At 48.2% G+C, this 23,209-nt stretch overlaps 8 protein-coding genes across 8 annotated transcripts; 4 read left to right on the top strand and 4 right to left on the bottom strand.

Annotated features, from left to right (window-relative positions):
- The first annotated feature begins 183 nt into the window (after window positions 1-183).
- Window positions 184-3,074, top strand: K444DRAFT_558009 (kinase-like protein). Its single transcript, XM_024876807.1, has 4 exons — window positions 184-1,276; window positions 1,519-1,779; window positions 1,838-2,267; window positions 2,319-3,074. The coding sequence occupies exons 1-4, from the start codon at window positions 450-452 to the stop codon at window positions 2,979-2,981; spliced, it is 2,181 nt and encodes a 726-aa protein (XP_024739673.1). The 5' UTR covers window positions 184-449; the 3' UTR covers window positions 2,982-3,074.
- A 186-nt stretch (window positions 3,075-3,260) lies between these two features.
- K444DRAFT_558007 (FAD/NAD(P)-binding domain-containing protein) lies at window positions 3,261-5,543 on the bottom strand. The gene is made up of 4 exons (XM_024876806.1): window positions 4,817-5,543; window positions 4,571-4,767; window positions 4,330-4,497; window positions 3,261-4,278 (listed from the first exon to the last, which is right to left on the bottom strand). The coding sequence occupies exons 1-4, from the start codon at window positions 5,472-5,474 to the stop codon at window positions 3,397-3,399; spliced, it is 1,905 nt and encodes a 634-aa protein (XP_024739672.1). The 5' UTR covers window positions 5,475-5,543; the 3' UTR covers window positions 3,261-3,396.
- Window positions 5,544-6,114: 571 nt separating this feature from the next.
- K444DRAFT_661841 (uncharacterized protein) lies at window positions 6,115-7,026 on the bottom strand (the record flags this gene model as incomplete). The annotated part of the gene is made up of 3 exons (XM_024886634.1): window positions 6,115-6,463; window positions 6,512-6,812; window positions 6,863-7,026. 3 exons carry the CDS (start codon window positions 7,024-7,026, stop codon window positions 6,296-6,298), a joined length of 633 nt encoding a protein of 210 aa, XP_024739671.1. The 3' UTR covers window positions 6,115-6,295.
- Window positions 7,027-8,463: 1,437 nt separating this feature from the next.
- On the top strand, window positions 8,464-11,272 carry K444DRAFT_627646 (DHS-like NAD/FAD-binding domain-containing protein; the record flags this gene model as incomplete). The annotated part of the gene is made up of 2 exons (XM_024882829.1): window positions 8,464-8,589; window positions 8,648-11,272. The coding sequence occupies 2 exons, from the start codon at window positions 8,464-8,466 to the stop codon at window positions 11,270-11,272; spliced, it is 2,751 nt and encodes a 916-aa protein (XP_024739670.1).
- Window positions 11,273-12,385: 1,113 nt separating this feature from the next.
- On the top strand, window positions 12,386-14,062 carry K444DRAFT_610787 (HET-domain-containing protein). The gene has a single exon (XM_024879821.1). It carries the CDS (start codon window positions 12,482-12,484, stop codon window positions 14,045-14,047), a length of 1,566 nt encoding a protein of 521 aa, XP_024739669.1. The 5' UTR covers window positions 12,386-12,481; the 3' UTR covers window positions 14,048-14,062.
- Window positions 14,063-14,156: 94 nt separating this feature from the next.
- Window positions 14,157-16,117, bottom strand: K444DRAFT_651706 (alpha/beta-hydrolase). Its single transcript, XM_024885733.1, has 9 exons — window positions 15,763-16,117; window positions 15,513-15,710; window positions 15,221-15,458; window positions 15,015-15,166; window positions 14,913-14,965; window positions 14,816-14,863; window positions 14,659-14,769; window positions 14,500-14,602; window positions 14,157-14,448 (listed from the first exon to the last, which is right to left on the bottom strand). The coding sequence occupies exons 1-9, from the start codon at window positions 15,823-15,825 to the stop codon at window positions 14,434-14,436; spliced, it is 981 nt and encodes a 326-aa protein (XP_024739668.1). The 5' UTR covers window positions 15,826-16,117; the 3' UTR covers window positions 14,157-14,433.
- On the top strand, window positions 16,118-18,074 carry K444DRAFT_586085 (uncharacterized protein). The gene is made up of 7 exons (XM_024877959.1): window positions 16,118-16,198; window positions 16,252-16,446; window positions 16,507-16,676; window positions 16,727-17,190; window positions 17,239-17,300; window positions 17,352-17,802; window positions 17,857-18,074. Exons 1-7 carry the CDS (start codon window positions 16,164-16,166, stop codon window positions 17,908-17,910), a joined length of 1,431 nt encoding a protein of 476 aa, XP_024739667.1. The 5' UTR covers window positions 16,118-16,163; the 3' UTR covers window positions 17,911-18,074.
- Window positions 18,075-20,094: 2,020 nt separating this feature from the next.
- Window positions 20,095-23,059, bottom strand: K444DRAFT_641962 (uncharacterized protein; the record flags this gene model as incomplete). The annotated part of the gene is made up of 5 exons (XM_024884684.1): window positions 20,095-20,665; window positions 20,785-21,273; window positions 21,320-21,432; window positions 21,482-22,812; window positions 22,915-23,059. 5 exons carry the CDS (start codon window positions 23,057-23,059, stop codon window positions 20,095-20,097), a joined length of 2,649 nt encoding a protein of 882 aa, XP_024739666.1.
- Between the last annotated feature and the right edge of the window lie 150 nt (window positions 23,060-23,209).

The following is a 23,209-nucleotide window of genomic DNA, read 5'->3' as shown; positions in this document are numbered from 1 at the left end:
ACAAGACGATTGTCGCAAAGCCGATTTAATCGTATGAAAACCCCATTGTTCTAAATAATCACGAATAAATGTTTGCTGATTAGACATCAGAAGGAAGTTAAAATCAACGCTCGGCAGGCATCCAGAATTGCTGCCTGGGGCGGGCCGCGAGAAGGTCGGAGACGGACTTGCATTCGACCAGGCCGAAGACTCACACCAAGACCAAAAGACAACCTGGTCAAGTTCATTCAGCCCTTCCCTTGACACGGACGCCAGATGTCACAGCATTTCAAACAGCAGATATGCTTCGTTAAATCGAGAGCTGTCGGGAGCATAAGAGAGGGACCCGCTCTCCACACCCGACTCAACTCGGATTCTGCATTCTGTCTTCAGTCCTCATCCCTGAACTTTCACGCATTCCTTTCTTCTTTGTAGCACCCCAACGTTCTCTTTATGTTGTGTTCAGCAAAATGTCCCCGAAGTACTGGGTTTCATCAGAAGATCTAAGTGCGGACTCAAGTCTTGAGGGCTCTCACAGTAGATCACGTGACCGTTCAGACGATGAGGAGGGAAAACACGAGGATGGGGGTGTTTCCACTGCGGAGGGAAGCATCCCTCGGAACTTCAATGACCGAACAGTAGCAGGGCCATTGGGAACGGATGTTACGCTGCCTAGGTTGCCAAATTTGCAACCACAACAGCATGCAACTCTGTTTTATCTCTCTTTAATTGAAGGGAGATGTAGGACACAGGCTGCAAATACCATCAATGCAGGCTGTAGTCCAGAAAATGCAGTACCGGAAGATCATCCTGAAGTGTTAGGCCTTGCTCGACATCTCTTTGATGAGATGCGAAGTGAGCTCGTGAGGGCTGGATTGGTATCTGAAGACTTTGCTGCGCCAACTCTCCCAGATCTTCGAAATTACCTAGATTCATTCGACAATCTGCTCCAAAACATTGCCACAAAGCGAAACTTCAATCTTTCTGCACAACAACACCGCCACCGAGCGCTCCCTCACTTTGAGTCTTCATCGATTTATTCGGATATTGTACCATACAACCCCGGTCGATTCGTCCTTCCACCCTCCTCACATCAACAGAACCGCCAAACAGGCCCACTCTTTGATTCTTCATTGTTCAATTCAGATTTTGTACCATACAACCCTGGTCCATTGGCAATTACGGCTCCACGTGAGCAGCAACTTCAAAGAAGTCCTTTATCAAAGCTCTCTCACTTCTTCCCAAAAATGCAGAATACAACGCTCGGCAGGTCTCTCTATGTTAGTGACTATGAACAGTAAGTAACTCCTGTCATTCAACTCTATCCATGACTGTTTGCGATCCGATATCTGGCACAACTGGATTTCAAAGGCGATTGTCTGGTCCTCTGGACAACGGATCTGTCTACGCTGGGTGCAATAGTGCTGCCTATGGTATACTAGCATGATTGGCGCAGATTGTAGACCTGTAATTTTATTGTCACCTGCAGCGTATTCACGAGACTATGTTAAGAAATATACTAACCACAAAATGCCATAGACTTGCCGTACTTGGCTCAGGCGGATTTGGGAAGGTCTACAAAGCCCGACATCGTTTAGATGGCGCGGAGTACGCAATCAAGAAGATTGTGCTCACGGCCTCCCATCTGCGTTACCTCTTGAAAGAGAAGAGGTTGGACAGAGTCCCCCGAGAGATCAGGACCTTGGCGCGCTTGGATCATCACCACATTACCCGTTATCACCATTGTTGGATTGAGTCGACACCTTGTCCTTTGCCAAGAGAAGGCGAAGATAACTCCAAGTAAGTCTTTTGAATCAGATCGAGTGTTGGTTAAGGGTGCTAATCTGTGGAGTTGTAGTAACAATTCTGAGTTCTCAGCTTCCCGTGTTCCAAGCCAATCTATTGCAGCTCTTTCGTCTGGAATCCAGAGTATACAGTTTGATCTAGAGCGGGACCTCAACAAGCAGTTCACACTAGAGCGCAGAGCAACCTCGACCGGGGAAGAACACTTCGATTCATCAATTGTTTTCAGCGACTCTGTATCCAACAAGGATTCCACCAACCCCCACAATGTTAAGCATGAAGATGATTCACCGAAGGCAATTCAGTCTATGTTCAGAAAACCCGGTGAGGAAAGTGACAGCACAGAAGATGCAACAGATGAAGTAGAAGAAATCCCCCGTGTTGAGATTGCAGAGACGGTAGACGTCGATGATCTAGTTATCAACGAGGATTTCGTTCTGTTCATTAAGATGACCCCCTACCCGGTAACGTTGGATGACTTCATCGTAAGCAAGCTTCCAATCGGAATTTTGAACAGTATAAATTGACTGTTATAGTGTCCCGACCTAGAAAGTACCGACAAGGACTCGGTAATCAAGCACTGCTTCCACGCTCTCCCAGCCGCCCGCCTCCTCCTAGCCATCCTCGAAGGAGTCGAGTATCTACACAACAAGAAGATCATCCATCGCGACCTCAAGCCAAAGAATATTTTCCTCGCAATCCTCGACCCAGAGGAAAAGCCGACTCAAGGCTATATCAGAATCGACAACTGTGCGGAGTGTGATAACAAGAAGACGACTAAACCAATTTTCGTCTGCCCTAAACTTGGGGACTTTGGTCTGATTTACGAGTTGAAAGAATTCAATGCTGCTTATTCCTCCTCACCCGGTCCTGTCCCGCCCCCTTTTGTCTCATCCAATGTCGGAACCACCCTCTACTGCCCTCCACTCCCGTCTGGAAAAAATCCGGAACCCTGTGCCAAGCTGGACGTATTCAGCTTAGGTATAATCGCATTCGAGCTTCTATACAAATTCGGGACGGAAACAGAGCGGCGTGCGGTGTTGTCTAATTTGGGGAAGAAGGGCGAGGTGCCAGACGATTTCCGGGAGCATGAGATGAGAGAGGGGATTGTGAAGATGGTCTGCGAGGACAAAAACCGACGGTGGTCTACTGCTCTTGTCCGAGAGTGGTTGGAAGGATTGGTTCAGAGTTGGGAGTAGACGGGGTGGGGCTGGTTTATATATATGTATGATTAAGATACCCACTTGCGTTGCTGTTGCTACCAAACGAATACAAAGTTTAATGATGCTCGTGTTATATTACATGATGTTCAAGACTGGCCGGTACATTGTTTGTTCGGTCATGTCACGCATTATCCCAAGCCTAAGCAGAGCATTCTTTCACTTTGATTTACTCAGTGTTCCAAGATAATTGGGAACATAGTCACATGAGAAGTATTGAATATCCAAGACTGATTGGAACATTGATTTTCCAATGTGCTTATATTTCATGACAAACTTTGGAATATAAATCTAAGCAAATACGCAAGTCTTGCTTTGGAGACTACCCGTCATTGCATTTCCCTTATTTCAGTGTATAGATATCGTCCCAAATCACATGCATATAACCTCGCCTCTACAAGTCTTCGTAAGAACAAAGCCCCTCCTCCAACCCTTTGATCTGCAAAGCAAGCAACCTAGAATACCACCTACACAAGGCCAAATTCCCACCCATGAACCAAAAGCCCGGGTGCCCAGTCTTGCGCCACATCGTCCTAATCTCACCCTCCTCATCAAATCCCCACACATCCTTAACCCTATCCGCAACCTCATCACCAAAGATTTTTCTACACTGAGTTCGCATATTGAGATACCCGGTAGCAAACACAATCTCATCAGCTTCCAGCGTCTCTCCATCAGAGAAGAGAAGTCCATTAGGAAGAACCTCAGCGATCTCGCATCCTTGCTTGACTTTGATCTTGTTATCAGCGATGAGCTGGCTGCATCCAACATCAAGATAATATCCTCCACCGCGAGTAAGATACTTAATCCACAGCCCACTTCCGTCCGGGCCCTTATCGATCTTGAACCCCGCCTTCTCCAGACCCCGCAGAATCTTCTCATCAGTCTTATTCTGAACCCTCGTCATAGCAATATTCAACCTCTTCGCAACCGCATTCGGAATACTAAAGAACACCATATCTGCATCTTCAGTAGGAGGACCGCCTTCTCCGTACAGTGCAGACATGTGATGGAGGTTTGTCTCCGCGGATACGACGAAAGTCGAGGAGCGCTGGATGAGAGTTACGGAGTAGCCGTTCTCGTAGAAATCTTGGGCGATGTCGTGCCCGGAGTTGCAGCAGCCGACGACTATGGCGCGTTTATTTTGGTCTTTGGAGGGGACGGCGCCTGTGAATTGCGAGGAGTGGACTAGGCGGGTTCCGGCGAAGGAGGAGAGGCCTTTGAGGTTGGAGGGGAAGTTGGGTTCGCCGCTGTGGCCTGTGGCTTGAATTATGTGCTACATCTGTTAGCCTTGAATTTGATCAAGCATGGCAGAACGTAATCTTACCTTTGGGTGAAATACGCGGGTCTCCTTCTTGCCGTCATGCAGGCGGTCCAGAGTGACTGTCCACTTCCCAGCTATGGCGTCCCAAGATGAACCCGTGATGGTCGTCTGAGTCCAAACATTAAGTTCCAGAAGCTTCACGTAAGATTCAAACCAATCCCCGAGTTTATCCTAGAAGATCTCAGTGTGAGCACTGTTCAATATACCAGAACTCAAGAGGGGGAGAGGTACGGGCAATAAGTACCTTCGGCGTAAATACAGGCCAACTCTCCGGAAATGGGAGATATGGAAGGTGGTCAAACCAGACGGGATCATGCAGGACCAGCTGATGGTACCGAGACCGCCAATTATCTCCAATTCGCTCCTCTCGGTCGACGATCAACGATTTGGTGCCCAGCATTTTGAGCCTGGCTGCAATGGAAAGCCCGGCTTGTCCAGCGCCTACCTCATGTCAGTAAATTCAAGACAAGGCTTAAAATATGAGACATACCAAGTATAAGTACTATAGGCTCCTCGCAGTTCTCGAAGTTTTCCTCTGCTTTCCTGCGATCAAGCCAATTCTTCCGGGATAGATGTTCTCCGTGTGCAACCCCGTTGGGCCTCCTCCCACCTACCTGCTCCTCATGCTCCTTCAACTCCCTCAGGAACGTATAAAGCGTAAACACTTTCCAAGCTCCATGATCTTGAACAAGTCGTACAACACCCGAGCCACGTCCGATGTCGGTCTCAACAGTTAAGAATGCTTGAACAGTGTGCACCTTGCCATCACTATCCATCACAGAAGCCTTGGGATACCGATCTTTGGAACTCTGGTCAAGAGTGAGGGACTTGATACGGCAGCCATTCTTGGATTGCTGCAATAGCGAAATAATCTTCTCGGGTCCTTTTAGGGTGTGGAAGTCCCAGGAAAGGCAGAGTTGATCTCGCCAGTAGGATTCTTCGAGAAAGAGTTGTGGAATTGTGGCTAGCTCGGGAACTGTCAACACCTTATTGAAGGAATTGACCCAGGTTGATGCTATGCTGTCGACATCTGTTGGTTTGGATGTTGGTACTGTGGGGAGATTGGCAGTTTGAAGTCGGAATGAACCTGGTTCGACGCGGTCCGCTGAAGGGACCTCAACAGGTAACTGGGTGGCGACACTTCCCATGGTGAACGATCTGCTGTAGAATTCAAGTTGAAAGATGAACTGGTTATGAATATGGGTCGAGGAACAGACGGATGATAAGTACTTAAATGATTTGGTGTGATGTGATTCACGAAGAGGACTGCATGAATTGAAAGGAAGGTTTACCGGGCTTCCTGGAAACCCGTGGGCTCACCTGCAGCTTGAAGTTCTACGGAAACCTCGCGATCGTGCGTGGCGCCTGCAGCCGTGGATTTTCACAGGGAAGAAGGGGCGAAAATTGCGGGGTGAGGACGCAACCCTGTAAAGTGGGATGAACTGTCTCAGTGACTAGATCAGTCCATCCTCGGCACACCTACCTTCTCAACTCCCCTTGCAAGCTGTTTCGACAGTAATGCTATATGTTACTGCCGCCACAAACCTGGGATCATTAGTTTGATATAAAACCAATTGAATGGATGGTTCCCGAACAACAAATGTGCCAGCGGCACCTAGGTAGCGGTCACTTAACGCCTGGTCACATGATTGAGACTCACGTGATTGTTTTGTCTCCGCCATTTTGCAGTCTGTTCGTCAAACCATGGTGTTTCTAGATGCATATTCTGAATCATTTCTGCCAAATAGAACATTCGTCCGAACTTTCCGACAAGGAAGGGATGATGACGTGAAATCGACTGGTTGTTTGGATTTCGCGCTGTTTAATTGTGCTACAAGTACTATGCACAATCAATAACAAGAATTCCTCCCATAATTGCCTCCCATAACAAACAACAAACATCAGAGAAGCTTTCAGTCATGGGTCATTTGACGCAAGGAGCTCTGCTTTCCCATAACATATTTCCATTTCAAATCCCGAAAAGTTCCCATCGAATCCACTGGGGAAGATCAAGTGGATGTTCTTGATGATTAAAGAAGTTCGGATTAATAGGATCACCCAAAGGGAGGCCCTGACGACGGTTGTCGCCAATTCTATGTGCCTCTTGCCAGAACCCGTCGTACTCTTGCTGGAACCTCTGCGCGGATTATTAGCGGTAAGTTAACTCTTCAACGCAAATACTTACCCGAGGTCCATCAGAGTTCCATTCATTTCCCATTTTCGAAGGGTCGACTTTGTGGCCCTGGGCGTATCTTCGAAGCATCTTCCTGCCCTCACCCCTCGTAAATCTAGGGTAGCCAGCCCCACGTATACCAATCCCTCTTCCATCGACTCCATCTCCGAACCAATCTTCCGCCACGAACCATTTCCGATATTTTCTGGTGTGAGGATCGTATCGCTTGAAGCCCCTTGATGAATTCCAGAGCGGGTTGGCGGCACCCATGAACTCTTCCTCGAAGTGGCTCGGCCGATGATGGTATGAGTCCCTAATAGTGATTAGAATGGTGCCAGGATATGAGAAGCAGAAACGGTTTACCAATTTCCCCAGCGCTCAGGTCTTATGCGGGATGTACTTTTTGCCCTCTGGAGGAACATATCTGGACCTTTGCCTGTCAATATATCATTAAAACCGCGAAAAAATCCACGAGGCCTGCTCCCCTTGGGGCCATCCTTTGGCCAGACTACTTGAAGTCTCGTCATCTTTTCCAAAGCGTGTTCCGAGTTTGAAATAATTCAAGGTTTTAGCAGAGACAAGCCAGAATCAGATTGAACGAGAAAAACGAAACTTGGCTATTTCAATCACAGAACAATTTGGAATGGGACCATTGTCCCCCAACGAATTGACGATGACTCTTATACAGCATACTGACCTCGTTTGGAGTTTGGCAATGACTTCAATTGCGAGTTGCCGTCAGCTTGTCAAGCTGAGGTGTCGATGATTTCATCGCACACAGGAGATCTAATAGCAAACCAAACTGCGAGCATACAGAGGTATCAACGCAACTCCATGGATTTCAGCTTCACCTCCGAACCCGGCAGGAGTTCGCTGGTCCTCAGGCCAGAAACATGATCTCCAAACTTCTGGATGAGAATGAAGTCCCAAGTGGATAGGATGTCTAGCTACTTGCTGCATTGTCCCGAGTCCGGGGCAACACAAGGACCCGTGATGATGTTGAGTCAGCACGGAGACACTGCCACGAAAACGCTACCTAGGGCCTTCGTATTGTAGAATGAGATTGGAACGGCGTTGGCTCGGCTTTGAGATGTGAGATGTGGGGAAGACCCCTGATCGACCATCCGAATAGCGTTAGTGTGGGCACTCGGACCAAAGTCTGTAAACATCCAACTCCAAATGCAGACGCGACTTTAGAGCTTCATCCCAGGCTCTATTGTTCAACCGTCCTCCTCGCTCCAATCGATCACGTCCTTTCCGCGTTTGTGGTGGAGTGTTGTCAGCTGCATCCAGAGGCGAAGCTAAAGACATTGGAGACCCAAGCAATAGCACATAACAGGACGGCATCAGCGCGTCTTCTGCAAGGCTCGCACACGTCAATCCTCCTCCCCGCGACACGAATACACTGCGGACTCCTTCGACTAGACCGTGATTGGCAGAGGGCCACGATATCTCTGTGCGCACATAGCAAGAGCCTGCTTCTTTGTACTGCAATCCTTCTCAGAGACACTTGTCGACCTCGTCGAGAAACAAGACAGCCAAGAGGGCAATCGATCTGCCATAAGAAGAAGAGCTATTCTCCACGAATGCTCCTCAACACGAATACATGAAAGCCACTTCTAGATGTTGCCTGCAGCAATGCGCTGAAAACTTGTACCCACACCGCTGAAAGGCTAGAGAAACACGAAAGAACACGAAAAAAAAACACGTCCTGTCACGAAGAATTCTGGTCTCTGGATTATTTGTACAACTTGTGTGTAAAATTGGGTCTGATGTGGTGCTGAGGTACAGAGAAGCCAGTCTGAAAGGACGCGTCAAGTCACCCAATCCATCCGGAAAGGGGGCTGGTTGGTCCTTTAGAGGGGAGTTTATAAGGAGTGGAACAAAGGATTGCTCGGAGGCTCTTTTGACTTCAAAGGCCATTTTGGAGTGGAACGGAGGCCACCTACACACATACCAGAGCCATGCCTACAATCCAGGTGGGAGAAGGCTCTAGCCGGGAACTGCAAGAGATTGCAAATATCTTGGGGAAATCCAGGAAAGTTGTTGTTGTAACGGGAGCTGGAATCAGTACAAACTGTGGGATACCTGTAAGTGGAGCACAGACCGCCCCTGAGCCTTATCTGGATCTTTGTTTACACTTTGCAGGACTTTCGGTCAGAACATGGCCTATACTCCTTGATTCAAGCTCAGTACGATGCAGCTGTGCAGAATCCGCCTTGGGAACAGGAGAACACTTTCGACATTGACGATAGACCAAAGAAAAAGAGGAAGCAGTGGTACTACGAAGTTGTGGCTCCTGATGGGAAAGTTGTCGATGTCATTGACGAGGATATCCAACTGTCAATGCCACAACAAACCGAACCTGCGCAAGAACCACGCCGCTCCTCAAGATCTCGATCTACAAACACAACTACATCAAACTCACGTGCTAGCACACCAATAGTCAAGTCTTCTGATGATAGCTCTCTCTCTAGCTGCTCTTCCACAACACCGGAGCTTCCGAGTGGCTTCGCTCTTGCTGGCAATCACAAAATAACGGCGGATGAAGAGACCTCTCTCAAAAGACTTTCACAGATCCGCAAAGCAAAAGATACCAAGAGCCGCTCGGTAACGCCAGATTCTACGGTACCAAACCGGAAGGGCTCACGAAAATCGCTCCAGTCAACTGAATCAACGTCTTCAACCGCTTCCACATCTACCTCAACTTCAACTTCAACTTCTAGCAGCAGGCGTCAGTCGCGCTCGAATTCCCTCACCCGCCAATCAACAAACACCCTTGCTTGTAGGACCCCAATTGACCCAACAGCTGAGCGCTTGAGCTTTATCAACGACGGCCCTCCACTTACTCGCACTCGAATCCTCCAGAGAGAAGAGTCAAGTTTCTTGTCAAAATCCGACGACGACGACGACCCTTCGATCTTTCCTGCTTCCCAGTCATCATCACGAACGAGTCTCCCCAACCTGAAGGGTCGAGATCTCTTCGACTCTATGATATGGTCTGACCCGTTCACGACCTCGATCTTTTACATGTTCATCTCGAGTCTACGTCAAAAGATTCAGGATGTCGAGTCTACAACCGCAACACACCAATTTATCCGGACGCTCCGCGATGGTGGACGCCTTGTCAGGAATTACACGCAGAACATTGACTGCCTGGAAGAGCGTGAGGGGCTTTGCACGGACCTTACGAAAGGGCCTGGCAATAGGTCGCGCTTCAACTATAGATCCCAGCGCGAACCCCGACCCGAGAATATCACTGGAGACCACAATCTCTTTGGAGGAGTCGAAGTCGTTCCTCTCCATGGAACGCTCATTTGGCTACGATGCGGAATCTGCAGTAAATTATCCAGCTGGGATGACGAGGAAAGAGTCGCTGCGACGCTTGCCGGAACCGCCCCTGATTGTCCTGCCTGTACCGAATACAATGCCCACCGTACCGGAAAGGGACGACGAGGACTCGCCGTTGGCCGTTTAAGGCCTGATATTGTTCTCTATGGAGAGGAACATCCCAGCGCCAATATGATCTCTCCTCTCATTACACATGATCTCGGGCTGGGTCCTGATGTGTTGCTTATTATGGGTACGAGTCTTAAGGTGCATGGATTGAAGATTATGGTGAAAGAGTTCGCGAAGGCGGTACATACGAAAGGAGGGAAGGTGATATTCGTGAACAGAACGAAGCCGCCAGAGAGTACATGGGGAGATGTGCTTGATTATTGGGTGGAATGGGATTGTGATGAATGGGTACTAGATTTAAGAGAGAGAAGAGCAGATATTTGGTTGCCACAAGGGACAATCAAGGAAGACGAAAAACGGAGGGAGTCCTTAGGTGAATCCAAGGCACCACCCAAAAAGCAGTCAGCACGGCCACAGGCCACGAGAGACGACAAGATGAATGCAGTATTTGTCACGTTCAAGATCCTCGATCTACTAGCCAAAGCCACAGACTCCAAAGGCAAACCAGCAACTCGATTTCCATACTGGCAAACCACAGCCCGAATCTCAAACGCTTCGGCTATTCAGATCGAGCAGCCCAAGAAGGCGAAAACAAAGCCCTCCAAGAGAACCTCGAAGTCACTACAAGCACCCAAGTCAGCGCCACCGAAGCAAAATACATCTTCAAAGTTAAAATCGAGCAAGCGCAAGTCCAATCCGGAATGCTTGAAGGATGACACAAACAATGTTGCTTATCAAGTCACGAAGATGTGGGAGAATCTTCGCAAAATTGCCCCTGGACTCGGTCAGCCACCTAAAGAGATACAATATCCTTTCCTCGACCTCAACAACCGACCCGACTACCTCACACCCTTCGCCTTTGACTCAGATTCGAACCACCTACCAAATGTTGGAGGTGGTACCAGCGCAGGCTGGCCACTCAAGCATATGAATCTTGTTACCCATCCTCCCTCGGGCCCGCCAATTCCAGTCCATTCGGCTGATGCTCGGACGAGAGCTGTGAGCCACAGCTACGGGACGAGAGCATCTCGGCGGTTCTCCACCGCTGAGACGGTTGTGATGGACAAGGGCAGCGGGAGTGTGCGGGTCTCACTTTCGTCACAAACCTCTGACACGATTGTGGTTGCGACAACGGAGGAGGAAGAAGGGGAGAAGGGAGATGCCAGTCTTCCTTTGAACCTTCCGACTCCTCCGGAGTCAAATGATCCAATGACACCATGCACAGAACGGATAAAAAGGATGGGGAGCATTGGGGCGATTTTGTCGAGTGATGATGGGAGTGAGGAGTGGCATGATGCGTCGGAAGTCTTATGAGGGCGGTGGGGAGAGGAGGACGAATATGGAGTAATGTAGAGATATTTGTGGGAGGCCCGACGATACCAAGATACCAATGAAGAATATTGAATGACAGCCCCGCCCAGAGCATCAAGTGAACTACACGATTCTGTCGCAGCTCTGCTTGCGCATTTAAGAGATTTTCAGCATCTGCTTTCGTCGTATAGGTCTCACAGTATTGAGAATAATAGACATTATTCGTTTTGTCGCAGCCTTGCTTATATATTTAAGAGAATTCTTTGACTGCTTTCGTCGTAGCATAGCTTGCTTGGTTAGCCAAAGTTCTCTCTACTACAGTCGCAGCTCTTCTTGCATATTTAGGAGAATACTCATGTCTACTTCATGGCAGCGCTGGCCGCCTGCTTAGTTCTGTCAGTCCCACCTCTGGCATTGCCAATGCTCGTTTATTGGCTAAAGGCCTCTGCTTTGTCATATAAGTCTCATGGAGTTGACAATGAAAGACCTTATTTGTTTTGCCGCTTCTTATCAGTCTTGAAGAGAGTCAAGGTAGCGACATTGGCGTAGAGCAATCCTTTCGTCTGTATGCCGCCTTCGATGCAAATAAGCTTAGTGGTAAAAACTGCAGCATCTTGAGGATACCACCTTAGTGAGCTTGGCGAACTTGGCGAACTTATCACAGACTGCATTATACAACTTCTTGTTGATTTGCTTGCATTTGTCGGAGCAGGATGCGATGGATATGCAAGTTGGACACTTTCCGGCACTTTATCTGAAGCGGATGGCGCCGCAAGCTATTATCTTGCTGAGAGATCAACGTGTGCTTGATGTTGATGGCATCTTAAAATCGAAGACTGAAAGAATTATGGTTCCAAGCTCATAGTAGTGGCCATGTGGGAGTCCTCAGTTGTATCTGCCTCTGCTGTTTGTCCTGAGTAGGATGGACATTGAAGTTAAATGTATAAGCTTATTCAGAACATGATTTCATCCTGGTAATATACCTGTAATAATCTAGGACATCTTCATCTCTTCACACCTTCATATATGTATCGCGAGTGAGTTGCATCCTTTTGAATAGGCAGCCTGCAATCACGTGCTTCTCGAATGGGGCTGGCTGGTCCAGCCCAGTGGCCGCGTACACCTAGTTGGCGTCCTTCAGCCTCACCGATTTCCATCAAAAGTTTGGTCTTGCAAGAAGCTCCTGCCGAATTCACACTTTGTCTTGTGGAAATGTCTCACATTTCAAAAGCAGTGTACTCGACAGTGCCTTTGGAAGACAAATCAGATATTCGGTTGCTCGTTGTCCACCCTGGTTCTGGCGATGAACCTATTTGTTGCAGCCTCAAGACAGTTCCACTATCAGAGCATCCCCGCTATGACGCCTTATCATATGCTTGGGGCCCTCCAGAGCAGGTAAAGGTACTACAGCTTCTCGATGCTCCTGTGGAAATCCGCGCGAACCTGTGGTGGGCGTTGGTCCATCTCCGTCTTCCCACCCAAGACTGGGTTGTCTGGGTAGATGCTCTATGTATTGATCAGAGCAATATCGGCGAGAGGAATCACCAAGTCAGGCTAATGAGCCAGATATTTACCAATGCCGAGATAGTTGTAGCCTGGCTAGGTTGTGAGGCCGACGATAGCGACTTTATCATGGATTATCTGGCTGGTGCCTCCATCGAGTTGGATGCTGATGATCCGCTCTTGGATTCGTTAGATTTGGCCCTTGGTATTAGTGGTAGTTCTAGACCTACACGTGCCTCAATTGTGATCGGGCAGTCTAGAAGTCACCTAATACCAAACAACGACATTTTGAGGAAATCTTTACGAAAAATCTACGGACGAAGCTACTGGCAGCGAATATGGGTCTTACAAGAATTCGGGCTTGCAAAAGATGTAGTCGTTTGTTGTGGAAAGAAAATGGTTCCATGGAACGCATTTTTATTGTTGGAAAACGACTTTGAGAGCACCGAGGACGGTAGGCCATATGGACCTCACAGCCCTGCAACTACTCTTTTGCAATATCGAAAGGATCGGGTTGGGATGCCACAACGCCGGTTCACAGAGATGTACAATCTCATCTCTCTTGTGCTTCTCTTTGGAGACCGTCTCTGTTCAGACCCAAAGGACAAGATTTATGCTCTTCTTTCTATGGCGGTGGACTGCCAACACGACGAGATTAAAGTGGACTATTCCAAGACCTTGTTCTCAATCTATTGCGATGCTCTTCAACGATGTCTCGGCAAATCAGCCTCGAAGTGGAACTGGCTCACCTCATCCTCGATTCCCTGGGCAAACCAAGAAAATCAACCAGTTATGGTGCTTCGGGCTATCATTCGTTATGTCCTCCATTATGCTTTGAATGAGTTTGCGGATCTCGGTTGGCCTGAAGACAACGGGCTAGTGCTGCCAACATCGCGAGAACATCGACAAGCTCTTGACTTGGATCTCTTCGAGAGCGTAAGCGCAGGACGCTCTCCTTTGAGTACATACCAACGAGCATGGACTGCATTGCTTCAGGTGGGAAGGCGTGCCATCAACTGGCTGGTTTCTGGGGACGAAGACATTGGAAAATTTAATGAGGAGCTTCAATTATGGCCGTTGCATTTCCCGATCGAAGTTCGAGATCTGAGTAAGCTATACTTATTTATATCGGTGTACAGTGTCTATGACAAGATTGACCTGATGATGACGGAAGCGGAGGTAATAATCAGACCTAAGAGAGAAGGACTAAGTATTATTATCCAGCGTGAAACGGAGGAGTTTCTAGTCCGAAAGGATAATTCAGATAGGAATTGAGTTATCAGAACCTCGATCACTTTTCACTAGATGCTGGCTCTCAGTCCGCAAGTGTTCTGTGTTGGCATACTATCACATACTCGCTACCCCTGCGCCTGCATTCCTGCAAGAGCCTCTCACGAGCCCCTGAAGTTCGCCTTGGGGAGAAGGAGAAAGGAGAGAGTGCCCTCTCAACAGAAGGTGGAGTAGTAAGAGAGAGAACTGGGGTGTGGGTGATGGAACGACAAACGAGGCTGAGAAGTTCCTTTCTGTTCACAAGAAGTTTTCATTTCCATTGGCCAGCCATCCACTGAGATATATGTGCTTTCAAAAGTTGTGTCCCCTCCGCACTATTTTCCCCCCAATCCTCTACAATCGTAATATCACAGGCCGCCTCTTTCCCCTGTTTATATTTTCCCTGGCTGCATCTCCGAATCAGTATTCACTTTCGCTCACAAGCGTGAGGGACTAACTGAAGGCTTACCCCCACTCCCCACCTTGGCTACGCAAGCACTGATGAATTCGAGTATCAACTTGCTCTGTGAGTCGTCCTCTGTTCCTATCGATAGTATGTTGCTAATACGGCCCAGGTCAGGAAGACCGAGAGAAATTGGAGAGGGGGGTCTGCATACCTAAGATGGTTATGCTTGTCGAGTACATTGAAGAATGGCAAAGCGCCAGACGGTTTACTTCGAGTCCGATATGCGTTGAAAAAGGCGATTTGGGCGTTCACAGCTTCATTTCTAAACAGCGTAAGTAAATGAAGGTGCGCTGGAACGCGGATCTTACACCTCCCACTTCACAGTTCCGATGTAAACGGGGATCTTGTCAGAGTCTCTGTTGATTATTAGGCTCAAGTCTCTTTCCGTTCTCAGGACATTCTCACAGCAAAGGCGAGTCATCTGGCAGACCTTCAAACAACTTCAGCGGAGATAACGGCTGCGCGATTTGTCAGTTTCGACCCCGCAAGCGATCTCTGGACACTTACACCCCATACTTCCTCGGTGTCTGAGCCATAGTATTGCCGTAACGTCCTTTGACGAATAGGCCTCGTTCTATCAAACCAGAAAGGCGTGCTGAAGAACATCACGCCAGCCACGGGTGGGAAAATAGCCTGTTTTGGCACTCGCTTGGGATCGCCTAATGCCCCGCGTTCAGCCATCATCATCATTCTCGATCGGGAGTTCTCCTTACCCGCTGCGTACAGGTTTGCGGCAATGTGAGCACCACCAGAAGAGTGGCCAAATAATATGACTTTGTCCACAGATCCTCTGCCATACTTTTCAGAGGCAATGTTGTTGAAGATCCACTCCCGTGCCAGTTGCATGTCATCAGCACCTCCAGGGTACCGCACATGAGGCACCAGCTGGTGGTTCGCCACTACCGTCACAATTCCATGGCGAGCGAAGAAGTTGCCAATATTGGCCCAGCACTTTTGAGATGGATGTCAGTCCCTCAAAACACCGGTTTTAGCCAGAAGTCACACCTTCTCACTCCATCTCTTATCTCCGGAGAAGAATCCTCCTCCGTGCACGAAGAGCAGGACTGGTTTTTCAGCTTCTTTGCTGAGTGGAAAGAACACATCGAGACGATTCCTCTCCGCGGGTCCGTACCGCTCATCTCTGATGACACTGACATCCTTCGAAGGCTCTTCATAGAATGGCTCGAAGAGTATTCTCCATTCCTAATCACCCGTGATCAGCTTCCAGTACGAAAGGAGATATATTTTCACTCACCTCCTCGTCGCCGAGGTTGAACTTGATTGTGTTTTCAGCAATTTTTGCCAAGACGTTCTCCATGATTGCTGCAAGTGATAGTTCTCTCACCGACGGGTATTCACCGATGGGGTATGAGAGACTTCAACCAACAACCCAACCTTAGACAGTGGAGCTTAGAGAGACAATCTTTCAGGCCAACATTGCCCCTAGCCTTTGGGTGGTTGGGTCATTCGGAGAGCTTCCTATCGTAAGTGGGGCAATGTGGAAGGTAAGTGGAACGTCAATTTCATTGGTCATTTGGAGAATTCAGGGGATCCAGCAACCCTAGCAATGCCCCAGAAGCACTTTCATATGTTTTTGATGAGGATTTCAAACTCCATAAAGACCTTTGGCTACACGAATTTCTTCCCTAAAATCGAATGCCTGTATCGAATCCGGAGAAAATGTTGACAAGGTAAGCAACACTGATCCACTTTCAAGCCCACTCTTGACATGATCCAATCACAGAGAGGAGGTTTTAACACACTCCTCGAGAGAGAGCTGCTGGGTCGTTATCAATAACGCTGCATATGATATGACACATTTCTTGGATTCTCATCCAGGTGGGCCGGGCATCATTTTGAAGTATGGGGGACGAGATGCGACAGCTGCTTTCGAGCCAATACACCCAAGCGATACCTTGGAAAATCATCTCAAGTCAGAGTAAGTCTTCTCTGCAAATACACGTTCATGTACAAGCTGTTAATGTATTATTACCAATAGGTATCATCTAGGACCTGTTTCTGGACCCGTGCCTGAAGTCGAGGAGGATGCCAAGAGCAAAGCCCCTGAAGTCACTCCTGGGGAGAAGAAGCCTACCCTAGGAGCTATCATCAACATACGTGATTTCGAGTTGGCTGCCCCGAAACTATTACCTCCAAAGTCGTTTGCATGTCAGTGCTCTCGAAACTTTACACCACAACTTCTTGCTCACCTGCTCCAGACTTCAAAGCCGGTGCGGAAAGCGAGTACACCTCACAATGGAACCGAGACAGCTGGCAGGCCATTAGGTTTCGACCTCGTGTTCTACGTCCTATTGAGGAAATTTACACGTCAACCACAATTCTTGGCAATGAGTGCTCTGTGCCATTTTTCATCTGTCCTGCTGGCGGCGGGAAGCTCGCTCACCCCAAAGGCGAGGTGCTGTTGACGAAAGCTGCGGCAAAGCATGGTGTTCTCCACTGGATATCTAATGTTGCAGGCTGCTCGCAAAAGGAAATGACGGCTGCGAAAGCTCTTGGTCAGAATCAATGTTGGCAGATTTATGCCATGAGTGATTTAGCTGTGACGGAGAAGGAGATCAAGCAGGCTGTCAAAGACGGGTTTAAGGGTTTCTGCTTGACAGTTGATGCCATTCGTGCAGGAAAGCGGGAACGAGATATGAGAATGGAATTAGATGAGGATGAGGTGAGTGCTGTCATCAGGTGACTTGTGGACGTTGTTGATTCTTGACAGGCAGCGATCTACTCCGAAGAGGAAGACGAGAGCTTTGAAAAGGAACCGACTGTCAAGCGGGGGTATAAATTCAGTCTAAGACTTGTATTGAAGACCGTACTGACCCATTTCAGTGCCATATGGTCATCATTCGACTGGGTCTCGTTCGTCAAATGGATCCGAACAATGACTGATTTACCGGTCTGTGTCAAAGGAATCCAAACATGGGAGGACGCAAAACTGTGCATGGAGCATGGAGTCCACCCTTGGCTTTCCAACCATGGTGGTCGACAGCTAGAAGGAGCACCTTCTGCAGCTGAGACCTTAGTTTCTATTCGAAAGCATTGTCCAGAAGTATTCGACAAGTGTGAAGTTATCGCCGATGGTGGGGTTCTGAGAGGTACAGATATCCTCAAAGCTCTCTGTCTCGGAGCAAAGGGAGTGGGTCTTGGAAGAGGCTTCTTGTACTCGCTTGTATTTGGAGAACCGGGGGTCAACAAAGCAATTCGAATTCTAAAGCATGAAGTTGAAGTTGGGATGGCGTTGTTGGGGGTCACTTCAATCGATCAGTTGAATCCTTCATATGTACGTTGCGCTCATTTGAGATTGGGAGCAGAAGCTGATGAAATGTTCCTACAGGTTGACACGAGAGGACTCGCCTTTGCATCGGCATTTCCACGAGCACACTTGTAATTCCAAAGAGGTGCCAGAACCAGGCCGTTTGTTCAAGAAGCCTTCGGGTATTGGCAGCAAAGCAGCCTGCTGTGGAAAAGTATACGGTGCCATGTGCATTTATCACATAGATAGAGGACATAGACTAGTTCCACATGTTCCGTACAATATGGCCAGCCATTCCCTGCAAAAGAATTGCATAGTGAACCAAGTCTCAAGCCCATGGGTTCCATTTCATGAATTTTGTAATTTAAGTTTTATCCTTGCTTTCCCCACGAAAAGTCCAGAGGGAGTCACCCCAGCTCTCAGATCAACTCCTCCAAAGCCACGTGCTGGCACAAAATAGCCAAAATCTCCTCCCACGTCTCATGATGTAGCTCGGTGCCACGACCACCATCAGTTTGCTCGGTGGGATGTATTGACTATTCTTCCATAGTCTTCCCATGCTCTCTTGTCCCAAACGCGTGGCGCCCACCATTGTACGTGCTCCTTCTTCTGCGGTCCGATCCACGAGGAAATACTGAGTAGCCATGATGAGCTTGAAATTGACTGGGAAATTGCGGCTCATGGCGGTCTTGCACACGCCAGGGCAGTTGAGAGGACGTTGACCTGTAGAGTCATCTCGTACTGGTCAGGACTCTTGATATAGGTCCACCCGGCTACACCAGCGTTGAGTGAAGCAACATGCAACTTCGGCACGCTGGCCTTCACACGGACCACAAACTCCCGGACAGACTTAAACGTCGATAGGTCGACCTTCTCGATGATAAAGAAGTCTGAAGAGCATTGTGTCTTCCTGATGATATCCGCCTTGGCTTACTCGCCCTTCTCTTGGGTACGGATGCTGAGGATAAAGGTAGGTACGAAGATCACGGCATAAAGTGACGGGATTACAAGGCATTTATACTTTGACAGCGCTTCAGTGTCTGTTTCTAACGCACTCGGACACTAAATTGCCCTATAACTCTGGGCCATTGCCTTACGAGCCTGGTATCAAAAGTCCGCGTTTTTAGCGATATCTTCAGGCCTTGCAAAACCAAAGTCGCCAACTTCACTTTACAGTTTCACTATAACTATAAATTCAAACTTTATTTAATTCAAGCGCACAGGATAAAAGAAGTTAGAATGGGTTTAGGAGGCTTTTAAACCTAATTCTAAAATATAATAAAAACGCTTAAAATAGTTATGGTTCGTTTCTTAGCGGAATGCCCTGAAAACACAGACTTTTGATACTAGGCTCGTTACAAACACGATGAGGTTGGGGGGGGGGGCAAGGGGTACTACACCAGCTACACCTTTTTAGGGCTGCTCCCCTGTGCTAACAAGGGGTACCTCGCTAAAGAGCCCTACAGTAACTACTTATTTAGTGTCCAAGCGCTATCGTTGCTCTGCTAGCAGCGCTATTTACCCCTGAAGATCTTGTCATACCTTGCGAATGTCTCACAGTACCTCTTGAGATCTGCTTAGGGCATATGGCTTGAGGTCATAGGACCTTACTGCGGGCTCAACCCCCTAAAATGTGCGCCCTGGGGGATTCCAAGAACCAAAATGGCCTGTAATCCCGTCACTTTATGCCGTGATCCTCGTAGACGTGCTCAATGCAGCGAACGTCACTACAGTTTCGTGACCGAGCCCCGGAATTCGTTCTTGTTACCAGGACCGTCTTCCCTTTGAAAAAAAGCTGCTTGGGGTCAACGGGAGGGTGTCGCTTGTCCCACCACATTCCACTCAGCAGTCTCAGGGATGACATTGTGAAGCCGAGTGGCTGCAGCTGGGAGATTTGTAACTTGGCGAAATTGAGAAAGCGAGAGGATTTCCGCTGAAAAGCCACAAAAGATATGTGAGGGAGATATCAAATGCCCTTTATTACCCCATGTCTCAATTGCATCAGTTTCTGACGTGAGACTGAGTTCGGCAATTCTTGGAGATGAGCAGGGAAAGGTCCCAGCAAACACTTCTCACAATCTCTTCCCTTATTATGTTGATCGGAATTCCAAGGATTGCCTATAATTTACATAGTATCCAGCATGTATAAACAGTTCTCGTAGAGAGCGAGCGGCCTGACCATTGAAGTATGAAACCCAACTAGCAATAAAAGGATGATCACATGACATAAAACATATCTTCCGACATTCGTTGAATGCACCCTTTCTTAATATAAATTTTCTTCATGTAAATTTTCTTTTGTCATTAGTCGTCAGACCCCTATTCCGAGGGAATGCCAGATAATCCTTCCAATATCTTCATAGCTTCATAAGCTGCCGTCCATCTAACGCCCCTCAAATACTTCGCCATTTCAATCGTCAAACCATGCGTACAACATTTCCCCATAATTCTATCCATATTTGCCGGAGTAACTGATGCCATCGTCGCAACAAGATGGTTCATCTTATGCCTTGAACCCTCCCTCAGCCCTCTCACATTCTCAGGTCTTGTGTGATCACACAAGGGCTTCAGCCCCGAGCTCTCAGCACCGAAATGATGGAAAGCCCAAGCAGTCAAAGTTCCAATGTACAAGCACCAAGGATAATGGAAGACTCCGTGTACGTCCCAGTTGACTAGATTGAGCATCCCTTCGCGGAACATCTGTGCTGCATGCCAGGCTGCTCTACCTGCTGATTCAGGCGAATTGCGAATCCAGTTCCGAACCCATTTGCAACTCTCCTCGTAATCGCTGGGCGTAACGATATGCCCGAAGATTGCTTTTGCACCAGCTGCTGTCTGCAAGTGGCATATTTCGCAGTTGATGACAATATGTGCTGTATGATAGAGGGCACTGCAATGAATCAGTAACATGCTTCATTGGAGGGAAGGGAGCCGAGAGCAAGCCGGGAGCATGCCTCCCAAATGTAAATAGGCGGCTCGGGTTCTGGAACAAAGAAATATGTTGCTTACAATATTGCCATGCTGTCCCTCTGGAAGGCGCAGTGCAAAGGTTCGCTGTTCATATCGAAGATATTTTCCATAGCAAAGGCGTCGTATTTTGCTTTCCATGATTCTAGGGACTGTGCGATTTGCTGCTGCCCGGGAGACCAGGACATCTCTACCTTTTGAGGTTCGCCAGCGTAGATGGAGCGATTGTCAAAGTGCAGCATATCATTGGCCATTGACATGAGGCCATGTAAGGCGAGGTTGAAACTTAGACTGTCATACGGCTTTTGTAACATCTCGTGATCGCTGTTGATAAATCTTTTGACTTGGTCCAGGAGGGTAGAGGAATCGTCGTGCTCGGAGAGGAGCATTTTCCAATCGGCGCCATTGGTTGCCTCCCAGAGTTTTCTCGAGCAGGGAAGTCCGATTTGTAGGGATTGGATGGACATATTTGGCATAAATGAATAGCAGGTGGCATTTTGGGTGTCCCAAATGAAGAAGAACAATATAAGTCTGGAGCAATGTTAGTCAAGAATGAAGGCAGAGAATCTTGGCTTACCTTTTGTACTGCTCCGCGTATGCAAATTCCATCCAGTCTCGTTCTTTGTGAGTCAATCGGTCTGGAAGTGTGATGCGTGCTCTGACGTGGTATCGAGATATCCTTCGAATGGACTTCTCAAAGTTAGATCAATTTCAGCGCTGACAAGTAAAGAGGGCTCACATTCAAAAGTAGGCCATGAATGAGAATCGCATTTTCTCGTTGGTAGGGACCAGCCCTGTACATTCCGTAACATTCCAATACCAAGAAAGCCTGCAAAATTGCGAGGTCAGGGACTGGCCCGCTCAGCAAGCCACTTAGTATGTACGGTACGATCGCATCATACAAGCAGACAGAGAGTTGATGAGCATCCTTGTCTTTGTATGTTGCACCTAGGAGCATCAGAGACAGCAGAGCAATGGGATCTGTGTCGCTGATGTCCAAAGTCGCAACGTGTATGAGAGGATAAGATGCATTAAAGAATTCAAAAAAGAGATCCAAATATATTTGCATGTTCTCTAACGAGAAGTCGGGACTGTCGCCATCGATGAGTGTGCCGTCCGGTCGGACAGGCCCGATGTCAGCGATGAACTCAAGAACCTCGTCTCTCTTTTCTGATGTGAGTAAAAGGAATTGAAGTTTTTCGGAACTGAAACTGTGAGATCTCCGTATCTCTTGTACCGCAGCTTGTGGTTCATGGTGCCTTGAGTCCGAATAAGCCTGTAATGGAGAGGTGGCAGCTGGGCTTTCACCCTCTGAAGAATGTGGTCTGGTATCCGCTGAAAATATTGATTCGACAATCGGGGTTCTAGTAACATCCTCAGCGGCATCCTTTGACGCTCTCTCGCCTTGACGCACATTCTCAATCGCTACCTTTATCGCACCTGGAGACATAGCAGGGATCGCTGAGAATTGTGTTTCTGCTTCATGTTGAATGAGAGAGTCACCGCTCATTGGTGATGGAACCAACGACAGAAGCTGACCTTCGTTACTGGAGGATTGAACGGTTCCCTCGTCGAGTGTTTGGGTTGCTGATGGGCGGTAGTCAGGTAGTTGAGGAGCAAAACCTGTCACGTTGAAGTGTACCAAATCGAACGTCATGTCGTGATACATGTCGCCAATTTCATAAAACCCTGGTGATTGATCCACGTACATGTTTGTCACCTGTGAAGTGTTCGGATAGTTCAGTTGAGAGTTGAGGTAGTCCGTAGTTAACTCGGAATCCGTCAGCTCTTGAGGAGAACTCCAATGTTCACCGGGCTGGTGAGGCAAGAAAGCAACCGAGTCGGACACATTGCCTGTCCTATGACTCGGGTCGGTGCCTTGAGGCTTGGTGGCAGGGGGCGATAGTGGGCATCGAGTTGACGAGGGCGGTGATGTTTGACGGGGAGATGGTGCAGAGACATTTGCAGATATAGACGCTGCTTTGAAGTGTTTGCTCTTTGTCTCTAAGATACCCAAGCCTATGCCTCCAGCACGCTTGTCTCTGATGGCATGTCGTGCCTTGTGGCGTTCTTTCATCCTCGTATCAGTATTTGATTGGCCTCAGACCTGTTGGAAGAATGGAAAGATAAACAAAGAGCAACACCGGAACTCGAATCTATTGGGTGACACACCTAGCAAGTCTAGTCGCTTAAAACACGCCTTGCACCTCTCGCAAATCAACTGTGTATCCGAGTGGTTCAGGGCATGGCGTTGGAGGTGAGAGGGACGTGAGAATGCTTTTCCACACCCCGGTACTTTGCAAGAATGTCTCTTCATTTGGGGCAATTATATATATGGTCGGCATCTAGCTTGAGAATCCAGATCCAAGCGAGCAAAGGCTTTGAGTGGGAAGCCGACGGGTCGTTGTGTGAACTATTTCTGAGGAAGGACTCTGGGGTGGGGAGCGTTGGGTGGTGCGTCTCCTTT

The sequence above is a fragment of the Hyaloscypha bicolor genome, assembly GCF_002865645.1.
Source record: "Hyaloscypha bicolor E unplaced genomic scaffold K444scaffold_53, whole genome shotgun sequence".
NCBI lineage: Eukaryota > Fungi > Ascomycota > Leotiomycetes > Helotiales > Hyaloscyphaceae > Hyaloscypha > Hyaloscypha bicolor.
Note: the sequence above shows the minus strand (reverse complement) of the source record. Positions and strands in the feature narration are given on the sequence as shown.